This window comes from Ctenopharyngodon idella, chromosome 22 (genome assembly GCF_019924925.1).
Source record: "Ctenopharyngodon idella isolate HZGC_01 chromosome 22, HZGC01, whole genome shotgun sequence".
NCBI lineage: Eukaryota > Metazoa > Chordata > Actinopteri > Cypriniformes > Xenocyprididae > Ctenopharyngodon > Ctenopharyngodon idella.
The window spans coordinates 16,035,186-16,054,298 of NC_067241.1; the positions used below are offsets into that span (position 1 = coordinate 16,035,186).

Sequence of the window (19,113 nt, forward strand, 5' to 3'; positions counted from 1 at the left end):
AGTGTGGTGGCACTGGAATTCAAGTTCCCATGTAATTCAAGTTCTCCAGTAAATCCATCTTGATTTAAGAATGTTTAAATATTTGTGCTGGAAAACAAGACAAAAAATACCGAGGAAGAACATCACTGTCTGCTGTGTAACACACACACACACACACACACACACACACGCACTGATCATATTTATATATGTTGCGTGTTGTGGATTGAGTTTATTCTAGTGTGATGTGAGTTTCCTTTGATCTCTGATGGTCTCTGACACTCATGAAGGGTCGGTCCAGTGAGCACTTCCTGTGGCTGATCTTCACTTCCTGTATGTGTGTCTGTGTGTGTGTGTGGTTTATTCTGTCAGTCCTCTGATCCGTCACTGCCCACATCTGGCAGGAATTTGTGCTGGAATGAAGAGATTTGAGAAAACCAGAGAGAGAGAGAGTGAGGGAGGAAAAGACAGATGAGTGAAAAATGAGACTTCTGATAGAAACCAGACAGGCATCTACCCACAACCCCCCTCTCCACCCACAATGCTCTCTGGCCAAAACCCGCTTCTGAAATTAAAACAACATCACTGGAATGAAAACACGAGCCGAGCTGAATTCTTATCTGCCGCGTATGTGTGTGAGCGTGTGTGTGTGTGCGTTTGTATGAGTGTGTGTGTGTGTGTGTGTGTGTGTGTGTCATATGAATATTGCTGTACACCAAAAAATTTTAATTAGAATCAATATTCACTCATAAATTGCTAGTAAATTCCACAAATAATTACAAAATGGCAATTAATACATTGAATAAAACATGAAATTTTGAAGTAAAAAGACTGAAATAGTATTTTCTTGTAAAACATACTCCAATAATCTTTGCTTTATGTACAACTTTGAAATGCTTTTTTTTAAGTGTGTGTTTTAGTCACCAGTTTTTCATCATTTTAAGTAGTTCCAGCAGTGTCAGTGACAAATTACATTTTTAAAAGTATAAACAAATGATGTAGTCTCTCGATTCACATGAGCTCACCACACAAGTACAGCTGTAGCAAACACACTGTAAACAATCATGTTCTTCCTCAGTGTGTCTGTCTTGTTTTCCAGCACAAATATCTAAACATTCTTCAATCAAGATACATTTACTGGAGAAGAGAAATGACTGAAGATATTGAGTCTTGTTTCAGATATTTGTACTGGAAAACAAGACAAAACTACTGAGGAAGAACTTCATTGTTTCAGTCTAGACGGAGATTAGAAACACTGAAGTATTTCATGCTGTTTTAGCTTGTTTGCCATCACAGTATCAGTCAGACCATCGTCTGTCTCATATTTACACGATCTCTCTGTCTGTTTCTGTGTGTTTGTCTCTCGCTCATCCTGCTCTGGTTCTGCTGTAATCAGAGTGTTTTTCTCCATTAATTCTCCCTCCGAGGAGTCTTTTAAGAGCAGATATGTCTCAAACATCAGAGCGTGTGTGTCCGTGGATCTTATGACCTTTGACCCATGTCGTCTGAAGAGTGTCAGCGAGGTGTTTTGATAGTCGGAGCTCATCTCCACATGCTTCATGTGATCAACAAACAGCTCACGGCGGCTTTACACTCGTTTACTGCAGTAGATCTGTGCTTTATTCTGCTCTCTACAGTCTCCATTCAGTGATTCAAGTGTGTTTTCATCACCATAATGAATGAAGGCCTGTGGCGCAGCGTTATGAGTCTGACCCCTGCTGGACAAACACCATACAATCATAAACTTTTATTGATCAAGGACACATTCAATTGATCAAAAGTGACAGTAAAGATATTTATAATGTTACAAAAGATTCTATTTCAAATAAATGCTGAACTTTTGAACTTTCTATTCATCAAAGAATCCTGAAAAATAAAATGTATGACAGTTTCCACTAAAATATGAAGCTGTTTTCAACATTGATAATAATCATAAATGTTTCTTGAGCATCAAATCATCATATCAGAATGATTTCTGAAGGATCATGTGACACTGAAGACTGGAGTAATGATGCTGAAAATTCAGCTTTGATCACAGGAATAACTTACACTTTACTATATATTCACATAGAAAACAGCTGATTTACACTGGAATAATATTTCTCTGTTTTTACTGTATTTTTGATCAAATAAACGCATCTTTTGTGAGCAGAAGAGACTCTCTCTTGCTCTGAAACTGAAGCGCTCACATGAGTCTGTTTTCTCAGCTGCCGTCTGTCAGTCTGTTGACTCACATGGACGAAAGTTTGTTTTCCCTGCAAACCAGGATTAAAAGCTTCCGCAGAGCGAGGAAGAGCGAGGAAGGTGTGTGTGTGTGTCCAAAATCTGAAACTGTAGACGTGTTTGACCTTTGACCTCCAAACAATAAACACCAGATCTGTGTCCGTCTCCCTAGTTTGAGCTTTAATCACACCGTTGTTAGTTAATAAAGTCACACACACACTGCAGATCACACGTGTAGAGCAGATGAAATGAGTCTCATCCGTCACTATCAGCACAATGACCTCAACAACAATACAGGTCACACATACAGGAAATCAACAGCAGCGGCCCAGCGACACTTCCTGTTTCCACACACACACACACACACACTGATGTTTTGTGAGTAATAATAATGCTGACAGGACAGTTCATTGAACATTCAAAATGTCCATTTAAAAAAAAAAATGTTTTAAAAACCTTTTTCTTGGTTAGACAAACGTTAATACAAACGAATTTTATCATTCTTCAAATATTACGGGGATGTTACTTTTGAATGTTGTCTGAACGTTCTGAAACAACATTTAAAAAACGTTAGATGAACGTCCAACTGAAATATTTCTGGAAAAAAAACTGTGCTAACGTTTGGAGAACATTATTAAAGACCTGATAACTTTGAACAAACGTTCTATTAACGTTACTGGAATAACGTTTGTTCATAACTTTGAGAAGAACGTTAGCTAAAGTTCTCTGTTTAGATGTTTCGCTAGCTAGCTTCGGTAAAACGCGATTCGTCTAATTTTGTTTGTTCTCTCTCGGATCCCGTATGATTTCCGCACATGCGCAGTGGGACTGTTGGCTTCAGTGTAGCATGTTGTTGAGTTTGTTCTCTGCTATTTGAATTAAAGACTATAGTATCTGGTTGTATTATATTATTATTGTTATCATAAATATCATAACGCGATATATAGAAGCGTTTACAGGAAGAAGAAGGAAGAACGACAAAGCGGAATGAATCAGTTTGACCAGTAAGTTAGCAGCTAACGGCTAATTGACCATTTCACATGAACAGCTACATTCATAGGCTCACGAGTTTATTGACATTAAAAACATCATATGAATATTAATTAATAATGTAAACAGATTTAGTTTATAAAATAATAATAGTAAAAAAGTAAGCAAATGATGAACGTGTTTTATATATACATAGATATGCTTATATATGTTTATGTATTTGTGTATATGTTTATATATATATATATATATATATATAATCATATTTACATATAATATACAAATAAATATGTTATTCATTAAAACGCATCACCAAATCATAAGTTGGAACTGGCCTATAAACATTATTTAATATTGTTGTTTATTATTATTCAACTATTATGTTAATTAATATAATTTATTACCATTATCCAATAATGATTTCAGTCATAAAATGATGAGTTTATTAACAGTAGATGTTTTATTTGTAGTTTGAAGGAGGAAGACTGTGGTGAGCAGGAGGAGATGAAGGACAGTAATGAGACGGACGGGGGATCGATAAACAACAACAACAATAACATCAGACGCAAGGTGAGACTGAGAGAATCACACACACACACACGTGGAGTGAGTGTGAGATTAACGCGGTGTGTGTGTGTGTTTAGACGGTGACTCCGGCTCCAGGCGAACACCCGCTGCAGTACAATTACACCTTCTGGTACTCGCGCCGGACGCCCAGCAGACCCGCCAACACTCAAAGCTACGAACAGAACATCCGGCAGATGGGGACCGTGGCGTCGGTCAGTCGTCACACACTTCACTGCTGATTATTATCCTGTGTGTTTGTCGTGTCCTGACCGTGTTTTGTGTTCGCTCTCGCTCGGTTCAGGTGGAGCAGTTCTGGAAGTTCTACAGCCATCTTGTGAGACCCGGAGACCTGACGGGACACAGCGACTTCCACCTGTTCAAGGAGGGGATCAAACCCATGTGGGAGGTGTGAGTGAGTGAGTGAGTGAGTGAGTGAGTGAGTGTGTGTGTGTGTGTGTGTGTGTGTGTGTGTGTGTGAGTGAGAGCGAGAGTGCGTCTGTAAGAGTCAAGTCACCTTTATTTATATAGCACTTTTTACAATGCAGATTGTGTCAAAGCAGCTTTACAGTGATAACTGGTATATAATTTTGGCTGCACAGCAGCTCTTAAAGAAAATGGTGTCATTATCTTAAGTAAATTCAGTATTGATTCATTCCAGTGTAAGAATCAATAGTTATTAATTTACTTAATTTATCTATATCAGCACTGGAGTAAACAGTGATGTCATCCAGCTCAGTTCAGTTCACATACAATGGTGTCAATCAGGCAGATCAAAACACTGTTGAATATCAAATGTCAAGAGTGTGCGTGAGTGCGCCTGCGAGAGTACGTATGCATGAGTGCTCGTGTGAGAGAGCATATGCGAGAGTGTCTGCGAGAGTGCACCTGCGAGAGTGTCTGCGAGAGTGCACCTGCGAGAGTGTCTGCGAGAGTGCACCTGCGAGAGTGTCTGCGAGAGTGTCTGCGAGAGTGCGCCTGCGAGAGTGTCTGCGAGAGTGCACCTGCGAGAGTGTCTGCGAGAGTGTCTGCGAGAGTGCGCCTGCGAGAGTGCGCCTGCGAGTGTCTGCGAGAGTGCACGTGTGAGAGTGCTCGTGTGAGAGAGCGTATGCGAGAGTGCGCCTGCGAGAGTGCACGTGTGAGAGTGCGCCTGCGAGAGTGCGCCTGCGAGAGTGCGTCTGCGAGAGTGCGTCTGCGAGAGTACGTCTGCGAGAGTACGTATGCACGAGTGCTCGTGTGAGAGAGCGTATGCGAGAATGCGCCTGCGAGAGTGTCTGCGAGAGTGCGCCTGCGAGAGTGCGCCTGCGAGAGTGCGTCTGCGAGTGTCTGCGAGAGTGCGCCTGCGAGAGTGTCTGCGAGAGTGCACGTGTGAGAGTGCGCCTGCGAGAGTGCGTCTGCGAGAGTACGTATGCACGAGTGCTCGTGTGAGAGAGCGTATGCGAGAGTGCCCCTGCGAGAGTGTCTGTGAGAGTGCACGTGTGAGAGTGCGCCTGCGAGAGTGCGTCTGCGAGAGTACGTATGCACGAGTGCTCGTGTGAGAGAGCGTATGCGAGAGTGCCCCTGCGAGAGTGTCTGTGAGAGTGCACGTGTGAGAGTGCGCCTGCGAGAGTGCGTCTGCGAGAGTACGTATGCACGAGTGCTCGTGTGAGAGAGCGTATGCGAGAGTGCGCCTGCGAGAGTGTCTGCGAGAGTGCACCTGCGAGAATGTCTGTGAGAGTGCGCCTGCGAGAGTGCGCCTGCGAGTGTCTGCGAGAGTGCGCCTGCGAGAGTGCGCCTGCGAGTGTCTGCGAGAGTGGGCCTGCGAGAGTGCACGTGCGAGAGTGCGTCTGTGAGAGTGTGTATGCACGAGTGCTCGTGTGAGAGAGCGTATGCGAGAGTGCGCCTGCGAGAGTGCTCGTGTGAGAGTGTGTGTGTGTGTGTGTGAGTGAGAGCTTTACATCAGTGCTGACTCTGTTTCTGACGTGTGTGTGTGTGAATCAGGACGAGGCCAATAAAAATGGAGGGAAGTGGATCATCCGGCTGAGGAAGGGTCTGGCGTCTCGTTTCTGGGAGAACATCATCTTGGCCATGCTGGGCGAACAGTTCATGGTGGGAGAGGAGATCTGCGGTGTGGTCGTGTCCATCCGCTTCCAGGTACTGCTGCATTCTGGGAATCGAGACTCTTGATAGCAGTCGTTCACCAGACATGACATCATTTCCTCCAAACCTGCATGACTTTGTTTCTTCAGTGAAGATATTTTGCGGTTAGAAATACCGATTTCTGTGCTGATGTTTGATTTGACATCACACCTGTACAAACTGAAGTTTGTGTTTCTCGTGTGAATGTGTGTGTGTGCAGGAGGACATTCTGTCAATCTGGAATAAAACGGCCCATGATCAGGTGACCACGTCACGGATACGAGACACACTGCGGCGCGTGCTGAACCTCCCGCCAAACACCATCATGGAGTACAAAACACACAACGACAGTCTCAAGTACGTCTCAGACACTCCGTGACACTGATCTCACCATCTACATCCATTACAGTAACGCTGTCGACTATACTGGAACCTGTGGTGCTTTATTGACAGAATTTGAAAAACTGAGACACACAATCACACACACACACACACACACACACTAAAACACTAGATTTAAATAGTCTCTGAGTCTCCTGTTCTTCTTGTTTTCTCAGGGATAACTCCAGCTTCCGGAATACGAAGATCACTTTGTGAAAACCTGGAAATAATTTTCATATGGACACTTTATCTTTTACACCACGAGCGAGCAGCGCTTCAGACGGACCGAATGAACCCTGAGCAAACTGTGTGTGTGTGTGTGTGTGTGTGTGTGTGTGTGTGTGTGTGTGTGTGTGTTAGTGATGACATTGACATTGTTCTGAATCATTCCATCAGCCTCATTGAGTCGGTTCAGTAACACGTTACATCAGATTCAGTGTGTTTGAGACGATTAAAGGCATTCTCTTCAGTTCAGTTCATGTTTCTCATGTTTCACAGTACAGATTCAGAGCAGCTTTACAGTCAAATCACTTTTCAATGAAACTGTGTCGTTTGGACCCAATGAACACTCTAGTTGAAATATAGTTTTAAATAAAGACATTTGGTGGTGAACTGTTGCAAAAAAAATGATGTTCTTCCTCAGTGTTTCTGTCTTGTTTTCCAGTACAAATATCTAAACATTCTTAAATCAAGATACATTTACTGGAGAAGCAAAATCACACCCTCATTATGTCTAACTTATTATTTATCCAAATGAATGATGTTTTAAACACGTTTTTTTTTTTTTTTTTTTGCTTTTCTTCTGCAAGGGAATATAAAAATCATATCTAAATAACAATAATTGAAATGTTTCCCCTCAGGAAGAGGAAACTATTCCTCATGTTTTCCTTTAATAAAGAGTTTTGCTCACATTTTTTGCTTCGTTAATGTTATGCGTTTTATAGCCTTGTAAACATTTGTGTCCTTTCCATAATTACTAATACAGACAGATGTCAGAATTACAATTTACTATTTGTATGATGGACAAATATCATATTCATTGGATTTAGATAAATTGACCAATAAACATGGCGTTGAATATTGTTGTTCGTCGACGAATTGCTGTTATAAGCCGCTTTGGGAAATTTTACATTAATGTGAATTTGTGTTTATTTACTTTATATTTATATTAATTGTGTAATTAAAATTTTTTGTGTGAATTCTTGTATTTTGTTGTGATGACGAAAAGAACGTAGCCGTTTGATGACGTGTTTCCGCTTTTGGCGCGATTTGAAGCGGGGGAAGCAGCGCGAGACACACGAACGGTAAACAAACTCTAATCAAACTTTCCTCAAACTCTAGAAACTGTCGAGTTCTTCAACTCCAGGAGCTTCTGCAGATGTTCAGTGTGTCGCGCAGATAAACTCTCTTCTGTCCGCGAGATCGGCGCGTTTGTTCGGGTTGATTTGCGCGTCTGTCAGTCAAATGCATTGTTTTATTCTGTCAGATCAAATTAAACATCACGATTTAATAATTTAACACGAGCAGCATATTGACAAAATACTTCATTCATGCCGTTTACTCGGTGTCAGTCATATTTCAGCATAGAAACATGATTCAAGCGCGTCTGCTGCTGTTGCCATGGAAACAGAGGATTTTATTGGTCTTTCAAATTAAATCAATTACATGAAGTAATGATAATCTTGTTCATATGTGATGTGTGTTTATGTTGGGGTATGTGTGTTCCTATTAATATATGTTATATATTTTCTTTATTTTTTTATTTATTTCGAGTTAAAGGAAATCCACTCATAAAAAGTTTTTGAAGTATAAGTTAGTATAGCAGCAGCGGTCCTAGTACTGAGCCTTGCGGTACTCCATACTGAACTCGTGATCGGTGTGATCTCTCTTCGTTTATAAGTTTTCGGTACGTGATAATGATGAATTAATGATATTAAGAAGAGGATCTATGACCTCTGGAGCTCAGTCGGTATAGGGTCTAACATACATGTTGTTGATTTTGATGATTTAACGAGTTTAGACAATTCTTCCTCTCCTAAAGCAGTGAATGAATTGAATTTTTCCTCAGGGACACTACAGTGCACTATCTGACGCGATACTGTAGTAGACGGTTGCATGGTTATAATTTTCTCTCTAATATTGTCAATCTTGAAAGTAAAGAAGTTCATAAAGTCATTACTGCTGTGCTGTTTGGAAACATCAGAAGTTGAAGCTTTATTTCTCGTTAATTTAGCCACTGTATCAAATAAATACCTAGGGTTGTGCTTATTTTCTTTTTAAGAGTTTTTAAAAATAAGCAGATCTAGCCATTATATAATATAATTTTATAATATAAATTGATAATGTGTTGTGTGTATGCCTAGTTAAAGAGATGTGATTTGAGTCTAGATTTAAACTTAAAGAGTGTGTCTGCAGACTGTTCCAAAACTCTGTGTGTGTGTGTGTGTGTGTGTGTGTGTGTGTGCAGTGAGATGTCTGTGAGCCGAGCTGCTGCTGCTGATGATGATGATGCTCCTCCTCTTCATCACTCCTCTCTTCCGGCTCTCACTCGCTCATGGCCGTCTTCTCCTCTTTCGGCGCTCTCGTCGTCTCGTCAGGTCACCGCCCGCCTCTACAGCTCATTACAGCACAGCCGAGAGCAGGAGGTCAAAGGTCACGCTGCCAGGTAGGCAATTTTTAGGCAATACTGAGATCATGAGTATTTAACTCCATTACTCACAGTCTGTCGTCTGTCTGTCTGTTCGTCCGTCCGTCTGTCTGTCCATCTGACTGTCTGTCTGTCCGTCTGTCTGTCTGTCCGTCTGTCTGTCGTCTGTCTGTCCATCCGTCTGTCTGTCCATCCGTCTGTCTGTGTCAATCTGACTGTCGTCCATCCATCTGTTCGTCTGACTGTTGTCTGTCCGTCTGTCTGTCTGTCATCTGACTGTCGTCCGTCCGTCCGTCCGTCTGTCTGTCTGTCCGTCTGTTGTCTGTCTGTCCATCTGACTGTCTGTCTGTCTGTCCATCCGTCTGTCTGTCCGTCCGTCTGTCTGTCGTCTGTCTGTCTGTCCATCCGTCTGTCTGTCCGTCTGTCCGTCCGTCTGTCTGTCGTCTGTCTGTCTGTCTGTCCATCCGTCTGTCTGTCTGTCCGTCCGTCCGTCTGTCTGTCGTCTGTCTGTCTGTCGTCTGTCTGTCATCTGACTGTCGTCCGTCCGTCTGTCTGTCCGTCTGTTGTCTGTCTGTCTGTCCATCTGACTGTCTGTCTGTCTGTCCATCCGTCTGTCTGTCCGTCCGTCTGTCTGTCGTCTGTCTGTCGTCTGTCTGTCTGTCCGTCCGTCCGTCTGTCTGTCCGTCCGTCCGTCCGTCCGTCTGTCTGTCGTCTGTCCATCTGACTGTCTGTCTGTCTGTCCGTCTGTCTGTCTGTCCGTCCGTCTGTCTGTCGTCTGTCTGTCGTCTGTCTGTCTGTCGTCTGTCTGTCTGTCCATCCGTCTGTCTGTCTGTCCGTCTGTCTGTCGTCTGTCTGTCTGTCTGTCTGTCGTCTGTCTGTCCATCTGACTGTCTGTCTGTCTGTCCGTCTGTCTGTCTGTCCATCTGACTGTCTGTCGTCTGTCTGTCTGTCCATCCGTCTGTCTGTCTGTCCGTCTGTCTGTCGTCTGTCTGTCTGTCTGTCTGTCGTCTGTCTGTCCATCTGACTGTCTGTCTGTCTGTCCGTCTGTCTGTCTGTCCATCTGACTGTCTGTCGTCTGTCTGTCTGTCCATCTGACTGTCTGTCTGTCTGTCCATCCGTCTGTCTGTCTGTCCATCTGACTGTCGTCCGTCCATCTGTTCGTCTGACTGTCGTCCGTCCGTCTGTCTGTCCGTCTGTCTGTCTGTCAGGCAGGTGTCGTTCGCTCTGTCTTCTCCTGACCTCACTGCTGTCAGGGTGACCGCAGCCACGCCCCCTCTCCTCTCTCATAGGCTGGAGGACTGCAGTCTGGACTCCGCCTCCACCCGGGATGTGATTGGCTCAGGAGAGGAGGGGGTGGAGTCAGAGGTGGATGAACTGTCTGGAGAGATGGACCTTCATCTGCAGAACAGCCTGAGCAAATCAACACAGCTGTCGGTGAGCATGTGAGATCTGCAGAACTATGACATCATCACGTCATTTCAGAGGTACATTTGAATCAGCCCTAATTTATTTTCACTTGTGTGTGTGTGTATGTGTGTGTGTGTGTGTCTAGAGCGGCAGGAGGCACATAGAGGAGATGGAGAGTGTGAGGACACACTTACAGTCCATACTGAGACCAACACAGACCGCTGCGGACAGACACGGTGAGAACACACACAATATAACTGTATTTAGTGCTGATCAGATCACCTGACCTTTCACCTTTGACCCTTTAGATTTTCTGACCCCTGCATCGCAGCACTTCCTGGATGATTCACACGAGAGTGACGCCACGTCACACCTGCTCAGGTGAAACAGCCACACAAATACAGCAGCTATACACAGCTGTGTGTGTGTGTGTGTGTGTGTGTGTGTGTGTGTGTGTGTGCGCGTCTCTAACTCTGTGTGTGTGTCAGTGCTGTCTGTCTGGGCGGTGTGGAGGAGCTGTTCCCGCGGTATTCCCGTCTTCACGTGGACTCGAGCGGCGCGGCTTCAGAGCTGCAGGTGTTGAGGGAGAGTCTGCAGAGAGAGCGAGAGCGCCGCAAGGTACAGCGTTCACTAAGACAATCTTTAATGTCTCTCTGTGGTCTCCCAACAAAGAATCTTGATGGTTTAATGTTTAAATGTTTATCAACTGTACATCCACATTTCTGTCACCTTTTTCACCCTGATGAAGTCTGTGTGTGTTTCAGGTGTGTGAGCAGCAGGTGGCGTCTCTCCACAGTAAAGTTCTTCAGTTTCAGCAGCAGTTAACGCTCGCTGTGGCCGCCGACCGCAAGAAAGACATCATGATTGAACAACTCGACAAGGTACACACACACACACACAAAACCACATAGCACCACCTAGCGTCCATCCAGTGTTAATACCAGTTTAAGCAAAATTATGAATTATGATATACCATATTGATAGTCAACAGTATAATGTATGAATATTTACAGGTGGTTTATGGGTCATATTTTATCCAGATGTTTTACTCTGGAGTTTTCATTAAGTGACTGGGATCATCCTATCTGGAAACTACTATTACTATTTGTAATTAATTGTTTTTAAAACATTTGTTAATCCATGTTAATTACTGGCAGTACAACAGCACTATACTGTCATGATGTGTAAATACTGTATCTGTCTGTCCGTCAGACGCTGGTGAAGGTGGTCGAGGGCTGGAAGAGACACGATCAGGAGCAAAACGAGGAGATGAAACGCCTGCAGGAGGAGAAGGAGATGGCAGAGAGAACACACAACAAACACAGACAGGTACACACACACACACACGTGTTCTACATGCTGTCACGTGTGATAATGCTGTTAAACACTTAGGTGTGTGTGTGTGTCTCAGGCTCTGTCTCGTGTCGAGCAGAATCTCTCTCAGGCAGAAGAAACTCTAAACGAGGAGCAGAAACACAACCAGGAGCTGCAGAAGACCAACAAACAACTGGTAACTAACGCGCACACACACACACACACACAGCAGTTATTCAACAGCTCTGTGTTCAAAACAGTGGCATGATGATGATGATGGTGATGATGATGATTGTGGTGGTGATTGTGGTGATGATGGTGGTGTGATGATGATGGTGATGAAGGTGGTGTTGGTGATGATGATAGTGATGATATTGATGATGATGATGTATGTGTTCAGGAGCAGCAGGTGTCTGATCTGCGGGTGCGTGTGGAGGATCTCCAGCAGGAGGAGCAGAAGCTGCGCAGAGATGGAGACAGAGGCAGAGAGCAGCTCCACAAACTCCAGACGGAGTCACACAACACCCGCACACAACTACAGCAACACATACAGGAACTACAGCAACAACTGCAGGAACTACAGCAGCAGCTGCACACACACACGGTGACGCACACACACACACACACACACACACACAGCTTAAATCTTAATGTTTCTAGTGCAGCAATTTTTAAACCTTGTTGAATAATAGACAAGCTTACATTTAGTTCAAATGTAAATTAAATGACTTCACACAGAAGTTGTGCTCGTCTTTTCTTCTCTATTGTGTGTCGTATATCTGAGTGAAACAGCTTCAGTAACAAGAACAAATGTAGGGCGGGGCTTGATTTTGTCTGTGGAGAATTGATTGGATGGTTGTGGTTTGCTATTGGTGGATCTCATGTGAGTGACAGGTTGCCCCGCCCTCATCATCAGAGAAGAGATGCTGCAAGAGGAAGTTATTCTGATTCAAGATATAGAGGCACATGAGATCCACCAATAGCAAACCACAACCATCCAGCCATCCAATCAATTCCCCACGGACAAAATCAAGCCCCGCCCTACATTTGTTCTTGTTCTAGAAGCGTTTCACTCAGATATACGACACAAATATGGAAGAAAAAATGATCGCAAATTCCCTTTCATGTTGACTTTAAGTGTTGCAACACAACTCAAATTAAACTTAAACATAGATCAACAAATCCTTGAGTGGCTCTGAACTTTGCTTAATTCAGTCTTTATTGGTGCAACACACACACACGCACACACAGAACGCCCACTCTATCCATGACATTTACGTTTTAACACACAGGATCAGGTGAAACAGGAAGTGGCTGCACGTGAGGAGGCTGAGAGCAGGACGCAGCAGCTACAGGAAGAGCTGGAGACGTGTAGGAGAGAGAGAGACGCACAGAGAGTGGAGCGAGCCATGGAGCAGGTCACACACACACACACACACACCTAATCTTCTGTCAGGTCAATGATCTCTTATGACCTCTGACCTCACAGAAACCTGCACATCATTAGATACACACACAAACATCAATTTATGAGCCTTTTCAACTAGTGACGACACTTCTGTTTATCGATCGTCATGATATTTCAGCACATTACACCAGTGATCGTTACAGTGTTTCATAACTGCTGTACGGTTACTGTAAAACGCTTTAATAATCATACGAAACAGCAACAACAAAACTGCAGCGCAGAACATTATTTTCTGTTGGTGTGGACGCTAGTATAGTTATTGCTAATGTTACTGTTATAGTTATTATATTTACAGTTATAGTTATTGTTATCATTGTAGTTAATGTTATAGTTATTGTTTTTATAGTTACTGTTATAGTTATACCATTATAGTTTTTAAAGTTATCATAGTTATTGTTATAGTTATCATTGCTGTTATAGTTTTTTTTAGTTATTGTTATGGTTTTATAGTTAATTACATTATAGTTTTATATAAAATCAACTGAAAGAAACAATAAAAACTAACGATTATAGTTTTTATAGTTATCATTAGTTTTAAGTTAATGTCATCTTTATAGTTTGTGTAGTTATCGTTATTGTTACGTTATAGTTTTTATAGTTATTGTTATAGTTAGTGTGTGTGTGTTGCAGACGCGGTTCGAGGCGCAGAAGTCTCAGATGGAGGCGGAGTTTCGTCTGTCGTTGGAGCAGCAGCTCACTGAGAGACTGACGGCTGTACAGGAAGAGAACGCGGCACACAACACACAACTACGACAACAACACAGGTACACACACCACTGAGAGAAAACATCATCAGCTCAGCGTAAACACTGTCACGCCTGCAGAAAGTCCTCGTAACGATCGGAGTGTGTGTGTGTGTGTGTGTGTGTGTGTGTGTGTTGCAGGAAGCAGTTGTTGGATCTGAGTGCGCGGCACGAGCGAGAGCAGGCGGCTCAGCTGGATCTCTTCAGAACACAGTTACAGGAGAGAGACGACAAACTGCAGCATCTCACACACTCTTACCAACACAAGTACGACTCTCTGCTTGTGTGTGTGTGTGTGACGTAATAATAATGTGTATGATGTCATTTATGTGTTTGTGTGTGTAGACTGACAGAGATGCAGGAGGAGCTGCTTTCCATGGCAGCATCTAAAAGGAAGCTGGAGACGCAGAGGGAGGAGCTTGTGTCCCGCCTGCAGGGAATGATGCGCTCCCATTGGGCAGAGGCGTTAAGGCTGTTGACCAATCAGGAGCAGGTACAGCAGTCATTATAGTGCCAGTCTTCACAATCCCGCCGGTCATTATAGATCATGTGACACACTGATAAATGTGTGTGTGTGTAGATGGAGAGTGTTTTGTCGCCCGTCCATCGGTGGGAAACGGCCAAATCGTCCTCTTCTCCTCCTAAGAGTGACACACGCATGTCAGGTGATCAGTCTCTCTCTTACAGACACATTTGTAGGTTTATTTATGCATCAGTCACACACAGCTCTAGTTCAGTTTTGGATTGGAAGCAGAAGGAAGGAGTTTGTTTCCAATTCTTCATAACTTGATCAAGTGTTGATCGTTTTGGTTTTGTGATGAAGCAGCTCCGCAGGCCGTGGTTCTGCATCTGTCCCGAGAGAAGGAGCGAGGGATGAGAGCCGAGGAGCCGGAGACGAGATCTCACAGAGAGACGAGCTCAAACACTGAGTTCAGCACTTCATTCTGTCCTCTGGAGCCGCAGCTGGATCACACGGATCTGACTGGTACACACACTCACACACACACATACATGTACACCACTACATATAAAATACATAATAAAATGAATTTAATTTTTATATATATATTATATATATTTGCTCTCTGTAGAATCTCCACAGAGAAACTTTAGGTCCCTCTAGTGGCAGAAATCATAAGATGCAGGTTAATGTCATTTTCTTCCACAAGAGGTCAGCAGAGACACTCAGTGACTGAACACATGATGTTTTCACTAGAATTGGACTGGAAGGAATATTTTATTTTCAAATAAAATAATAAAATTCAAGAATTTAGTGGTAAATAAAATAAAAATCACCAGCATAGTATGTATGATATATAATTAAAGTAATATATATTAAAAAAGAACCTATAAAGGGGCATTTTTTGATTAATTTTGATGGCATTTGGTTCCCCATCTCTCCTCTGTGTGTGTTTGTGTTGTAGCGCTCAGTGACTGCAGTGGATTGTGGGTCAGGCCTGTGTTCGCAGGGGATGAAACAATGAAAGACAGGAAGGAGGAGACGAGAGAAACGCAAACCAACCTGAACCTGAAGCAGATTCTGAATCACAGTCAATGTGAACCGAAGCAGAAGCTGAGCCACACCCCCACAGACACATGGACCAATCACAGCTCCGCTGCAGAGAGTGGGCTGGACAAGGGTGGAGCTTCTGGACGGTTGTACTGTACTGATGCAGAGAAGGCTCCGCCCACCAGAGATGAAGCTCCGCCCGGTAGGACTAGAGTTTCCTCTCTTAATGAAGACAGACAGAGTGAGCTGCAGTATTACGTGTCAAAGGTACAGCACACACACACACACACACGACTCTACACACACACTCTCACACACTCACACACTCTTCCTGTCTGTGGTGTCAGCTGCTGGAACGTTCCCCCGGTGACCCCGTGGACGAGCCAATCAGAGAGCAGCGGTGCGCCGAATCAGCTGACAAGCTGCGTCACATGAGCGAGCTGAGATCAAACCTGGAGCAGAAACCGGATCAGCACGACAAACAAGAGGTGCTCTGATTCGCTGAGAGATATTTAAAGCATTTGATGTTTGGAGGCTCTCTGCTGTCTGTGACATCACTAGTGAAGCTTTGAGAGCATCAGTGCTCTCATGACATCATCAGTCACATGTTTGCGGCTCAGAGCGTCCTGTGGATTGTGTCCGTCTGAGCAGATCAGTGTGTTCAGAAGTGTGTGTTTGTGTGTTTCAGGCGCGCGTCTCGTCTCGTGTCGTTCAGAGCAGAAGATCCGCCGGCCGCAGAGGAGGATCTCACAGAGTCTGGAGATGATCCATTACTCTTTTATTTATGTGCGTTATGATATCTGAAATAAAAACTCAAACGTCTTCAAGGACTGTGAGTTTTCCTTTCAAGTGTGAGTGAGAGTGTGTGTGTGAGAAAGAGAGTGTGTGTGTGTGTGTGCGTATGAGTGTGTGTGAGAGGGTTTGTGTGTGTGTGTGTGTGTGTGAGTGAGAGTGTGAGTGAGAGTGTGTGTGAGAGTGTGTGTGTGTGAGAGAGTTTGTGTGAGCGTGTATGAGTGTGTGAGAGTGTGTGTTTGTTTGAGTGTGTGTGAGAGAGTTTGTGTGTGTGCGTATGAGTGTGTGTGTGTGTGTGAGAAAGAGTGTGTGAGAGTGTGAGTGAGAGCGTGTGTGAGTGTGTGTGTGTATGAGTGTGTGTGAGAGTTTGTGTGAGCGAGTATGAGTGTGTGAGAGTGTGTGTTTGTTTGAGTGTGTGTGAGTGTGTGTGAGAGAGTTTGTGTGAGCGTGTGTGTGCGTATGAGTGTGTGTTTGTGTGTGAGAGAGAGTGTGTGTGTGTGCGTATGAGTGTGTGTGAGAGGGTTTGTGTGTGTGCGTATGAGTGTGTATGTGTGTGTGTGTGTGTATGAGTGTGTGTGAGAGAGAGTGTGTGTTTGTTTGTGTGAGCGTGTGTGTGTGTGCATATGAGTGTGTGTTTGTGTGTGAGAGAGAGAGTGTGTGTGTGCATTTGAGGGTCACGTATTTTATTTATTTTTAATACATGATCAATGTGCGTGTCATCCCGACCGAATCTCAAACGTATCAAGGCATTGAAATAAACAAAAAAATGATTTAATCCAAATATTGTATTATTTTATAAGGTTTAATCTTGATTCTGATATGCAAAACAACAACTCAAACATGTCTGCAATACAAAAAAAATCAAAATAAGTTCAAATAAACATATTAATAAATATTTAAATTATTAAAATAAAATATAAATTAGTGGTAAAGAAGAGTGTGATCAAAGGTCTTGCTGCACTTCCTCTGCAGTGTCCAGTAGGAGGCGCTGTAGAGCCGGTGGGAGCGCCAGAGTCCGGCTCCGGTCCGATCCGAGGGCCCGACGCGCGGATAAACGACTCAGAGCCTGTAGAGCAGGAGCGTCACCTGACGAACACAAAACAATGAGTATAAAAATATTCAATCAATTCATTCCTCCAATATGTCTTTGTAGTTAACACATTCAGAAATTAGTAATTATTATGTTCAGTAATTTGTGTTGGATTTGATTATCTTTTCTACATTCGATAGTTCAATCAGACTTTAAATTAGAATTTGACTAGATTCGTTCGTTTCAGAGACGCACACTGATAAAGAAACACTATTTGTATTGACGTGTGATGATGTCACACTCACGTGTCATGCCACACAGGTAGCGTATGCAAATTTCAGCTCCTCCCCACACGCAGCTCACGGCAGGGAAAAGCTCCGCTCCTTTGGGGAGGTCCTGGAAGGCCACGCCCAAATAGCAGTTGTCCACCACGTATCCCAGCGTCCCCGCGTCTGCGTCCAACACCACTAATATGCGATCCGGAACGCTCAAGACGTCCGTGGCTCCGCCCCCGGGGTACCGCCTCTTTCTCTGCCCGTCATGCCAAAGCTGATTGGTCGAGAGCTCCCAGCCCCAGGAACACGAGTCTCCGCCTATCAACACCGTGTACCCCGAGGCCTGCAGGGGGCATTTGTGTGTGGACACCCCCAGTAGGGCGTGGCTTCCTCTCTGTTGCTCCTCCCACAGCACCTCCCATATGTGAAGCCCCGCCACCACGCCGACCGCGCCACAGACCGCATCACTGCTCTGCTCCACGCAGGCGCGACGCACACGCCCACCCGACGGACACACCTGCATGTTGGGCGACAGGTGCGTCGGGCTCCACTGTGATCGGGGGTTTCCAGGGGCGACGGGGGGCGTGTCTAAAAGCACAGCGAGCCGAATGGGCGGGGTCACAGAAAACGGACAGAAAGTTGATGAGGATCTCTGGTGTTTTTTAAGATGGCCGTCCCGCAGCCAGCAGCACAGTGTGAGACCCATCCAATCAGATCACAGCAATCACAAAATAAAGATCAACTTCCTGTTCAGAGACACAAATCATCCCTCAGGTCACTATAATACAACATTATTCAAACTACAGTGAGTCCATACTGTTATAATATTATTAAAAGCCTACTATAATATTTTGTAACAATATTTTATTGGTCAAACATTATGAAGATAGCAGTAATTATATAATATTTTAATATATATATATATTGTTTTTCATAAGTAATGTTTTCCAAGGCATGAGGTCATTCCAATTTTTCATAGCACACTATAATATTAATTAATCTTAAAGAGGTAGTTCTCCCAAAATTTTAGATGGTAGAAATGAGGCTTATATATGATGACAGAATGATAATTTTTGAGTGAACTACAGTAATAAATAACCTGTGTCATTTAATGTGTTGTAATGCTCTAGTTAAAGACATTTAAATCTCAACATGTTTGAATAGTGTTTTAATTATAAATGGTTATTAATGCTGTTAATATTCATATATTGTACTTTATTTTCTGCTCTTTAAACTCACATAAACGAAATACCAATGAAATTTGCTTGTTTATAAGACAGAAACGGGCTCTTACCGTGAGTGCGCGCGGTGACTCCGCTCCGCTCGTTCATTTATCCCGCATTTAAACGTCACTTATCTTCTGTGCGCGCTCCCGCGACGTCAACACCGGCCGTCACATCAAGGCCGGTACCGATCAGTGACGCTTCCGCGGACGCGCTGACGTCTGCGCTTTCCCTGGTGACGTATTTCATTTCTATCCTCATAACATTTTTGGTGATATTATAATATCAGGGTGAACTATTCACTCCACTGAACTCACAACAAGCTTTAAATAATTCATTTCTCAGCGTATTAAACTATTAAAATATTAAACACATAATATGTATACTGTAATATTAGTATAAATACTGTATAAAATTTATTTTTCTATTTTTATAACATTTGTATGTAT

General features: G+C 43.6%; 3 protein-coding genes across 5 annotated transcripts; 2 read left to right on the forward strand and 1 right to left on the reverse strand.

Annotated features, from left to right (window-relative positions):
* The first annotated feature begins 2,996 nt into the window (after positions 1-2,996).
* On the forward strand, positions 2,997-6,867 carry eif4e2rs1 (eukaryotic translation initiation factor 4E family member 2 related sequence 1). The gene is made up of 7 exons (XM_051880251.1): positions 2,997-3,206; positions 3,663-3,762; positions 3,837-3,971; positions 4,061-4,165; positions 5,737-5,889; positions 6,095-6,231; positions 6,432-6,867. The coding sequence occupies exons 1-7, from the start codon at positions 3,190-3,192 to the stop codon at positions 6,469-6,471; spliced, it is 687 nt and encodes a 228-aa protein (XP_051736211.1). The 5' UTR covers positions 2,997-3,189; the 3' UTR covers positions 6,472-6,867.
* Positions 6,868-7,455: 588 nt separating this feature from the next.
* cntrob (centrobin, centrosomal BRCA2 interacting protein) lies at positions 7,456-16,166 on the forward strand. 3 transcript variants are annotated; one of them, XM_051880247.1, is made up of 19 exons: positions 7,456-7,559; positions 8,723-8,920; positions 10,111-10,336; positions 10,455-10,545; positions 10,618-10,690; positions 10,798-10,927; positions 11,074-11,190; positions 11,522-11,638; positions 11,721-11,819; positions 12,024-12,227; positions 12,916-13,041; positions 13,722-13,855; positions 13,976-14,101; positions 14,180-14,327; positions 14,415-14,499; positions 14,658-14,819; positions 15,259-15,611; positions 15,692-15,832; positions 16,033-16,166. In XM_051880247.1, exons 1-19 carry the CDS (start codon positions 7,498-7,500, stop codon positions 16,108-16,110), a joined length of 2,670 nt encoding a protein of 889 aa, XP_051736207.1. In that variant the 5' UTR covers positions 7,456-7,497; the 3' UTR covers positions 16,111-16,166. The 3 variants fall into 3 exon arrangements, with proteins under 3 accessions (XP_051736207.1, XP_051736210.1, XP_051736209.1); XM_051880250.1 differs by having other exon boundaries at positions 10,192-10,336; XM_051880249.1 differs by having other exon boundaries at positions 7,457-7,559; positions 14,661-14,819.
* A 787-nt stretch (positions 16,167-16,953) lies between these two features.
* Positions 16,954-19,080, reverse strand: si:ch1073-228j22.2 (SPRY domain-containing SOCS box protein 2). Its single transcript, XM_051879660.1, has 3 exons — positions 18,736-19,080; positions 17,472-18,187; positions 16,954-17,222 (listed from the first exon to the last, which is right to left on the reverse strand). Exons 2-3 carry the CDS (start codon positions 18,145-18,147, stop codon positions 17,080-17,082), a joined length of 819 nt encoding a protein of 272 aa, XP_051735620.1. The 5' UTR covers positions 18,148-18,187; positions 18,736-19,080; the 3' UTR covers positions 16,954-17,079.
* Positions 19,081-19,113: the final 33 nt, after the last annotated feature.

Coding starts and splice junctions, on each gene's coding strand:
- eif4e2rs1 (XM_051880251.1), top strand. Junction 4,166..5,736: donor GGATCAAACCCATGTGGGAG/GTGTGAGTGAGT, acceptor TGTGTGAATCAG/GACGAGGCCAATAAAAATGG. Junction 5,890..6,094: donor TCGTGTCCATCCGCTTCCAG/GTACTGCTGCAT, acceptor GTGTGTGTGCAG/GAGGACATTCTGTCAATCTG.
- cntrob (XM_051880247.1), top strand. CDS start 7,498: ATGACGTGTTTCCGCTTTTGGCGCGATTTGAAGCGGGGGAAGCAGCGC. Junction 7,560..8,722: donor CAGCGCGAGACACACGAACG/GTAAACAAACTC, acceptor GTGTGTGTGCAG/TGAGATGTCTGTGAGCCGAG. Junction 11,191..11,521: donor TGATTGAACAACTCGACAAG/GTACACACACAC, acceptor TCTGTCCGTCAG/ACGCTGGTGAAGGTGGTCGA.
- si:ch1073-228j22.2 (XM_051879660.1), bottom strand. CDS start 18,147: ATGGGTCTCACACTGTGCTGCTGGCTGCGGGACGGCCATCTTAAAAAA. Junction 17,223..17,471: donor CTACCTGTGTGGCATGACAC/GTGAGTGTGACA, acceptor TGTGTTCGTCAG/GTGACGCTCCTGCTCTACAG.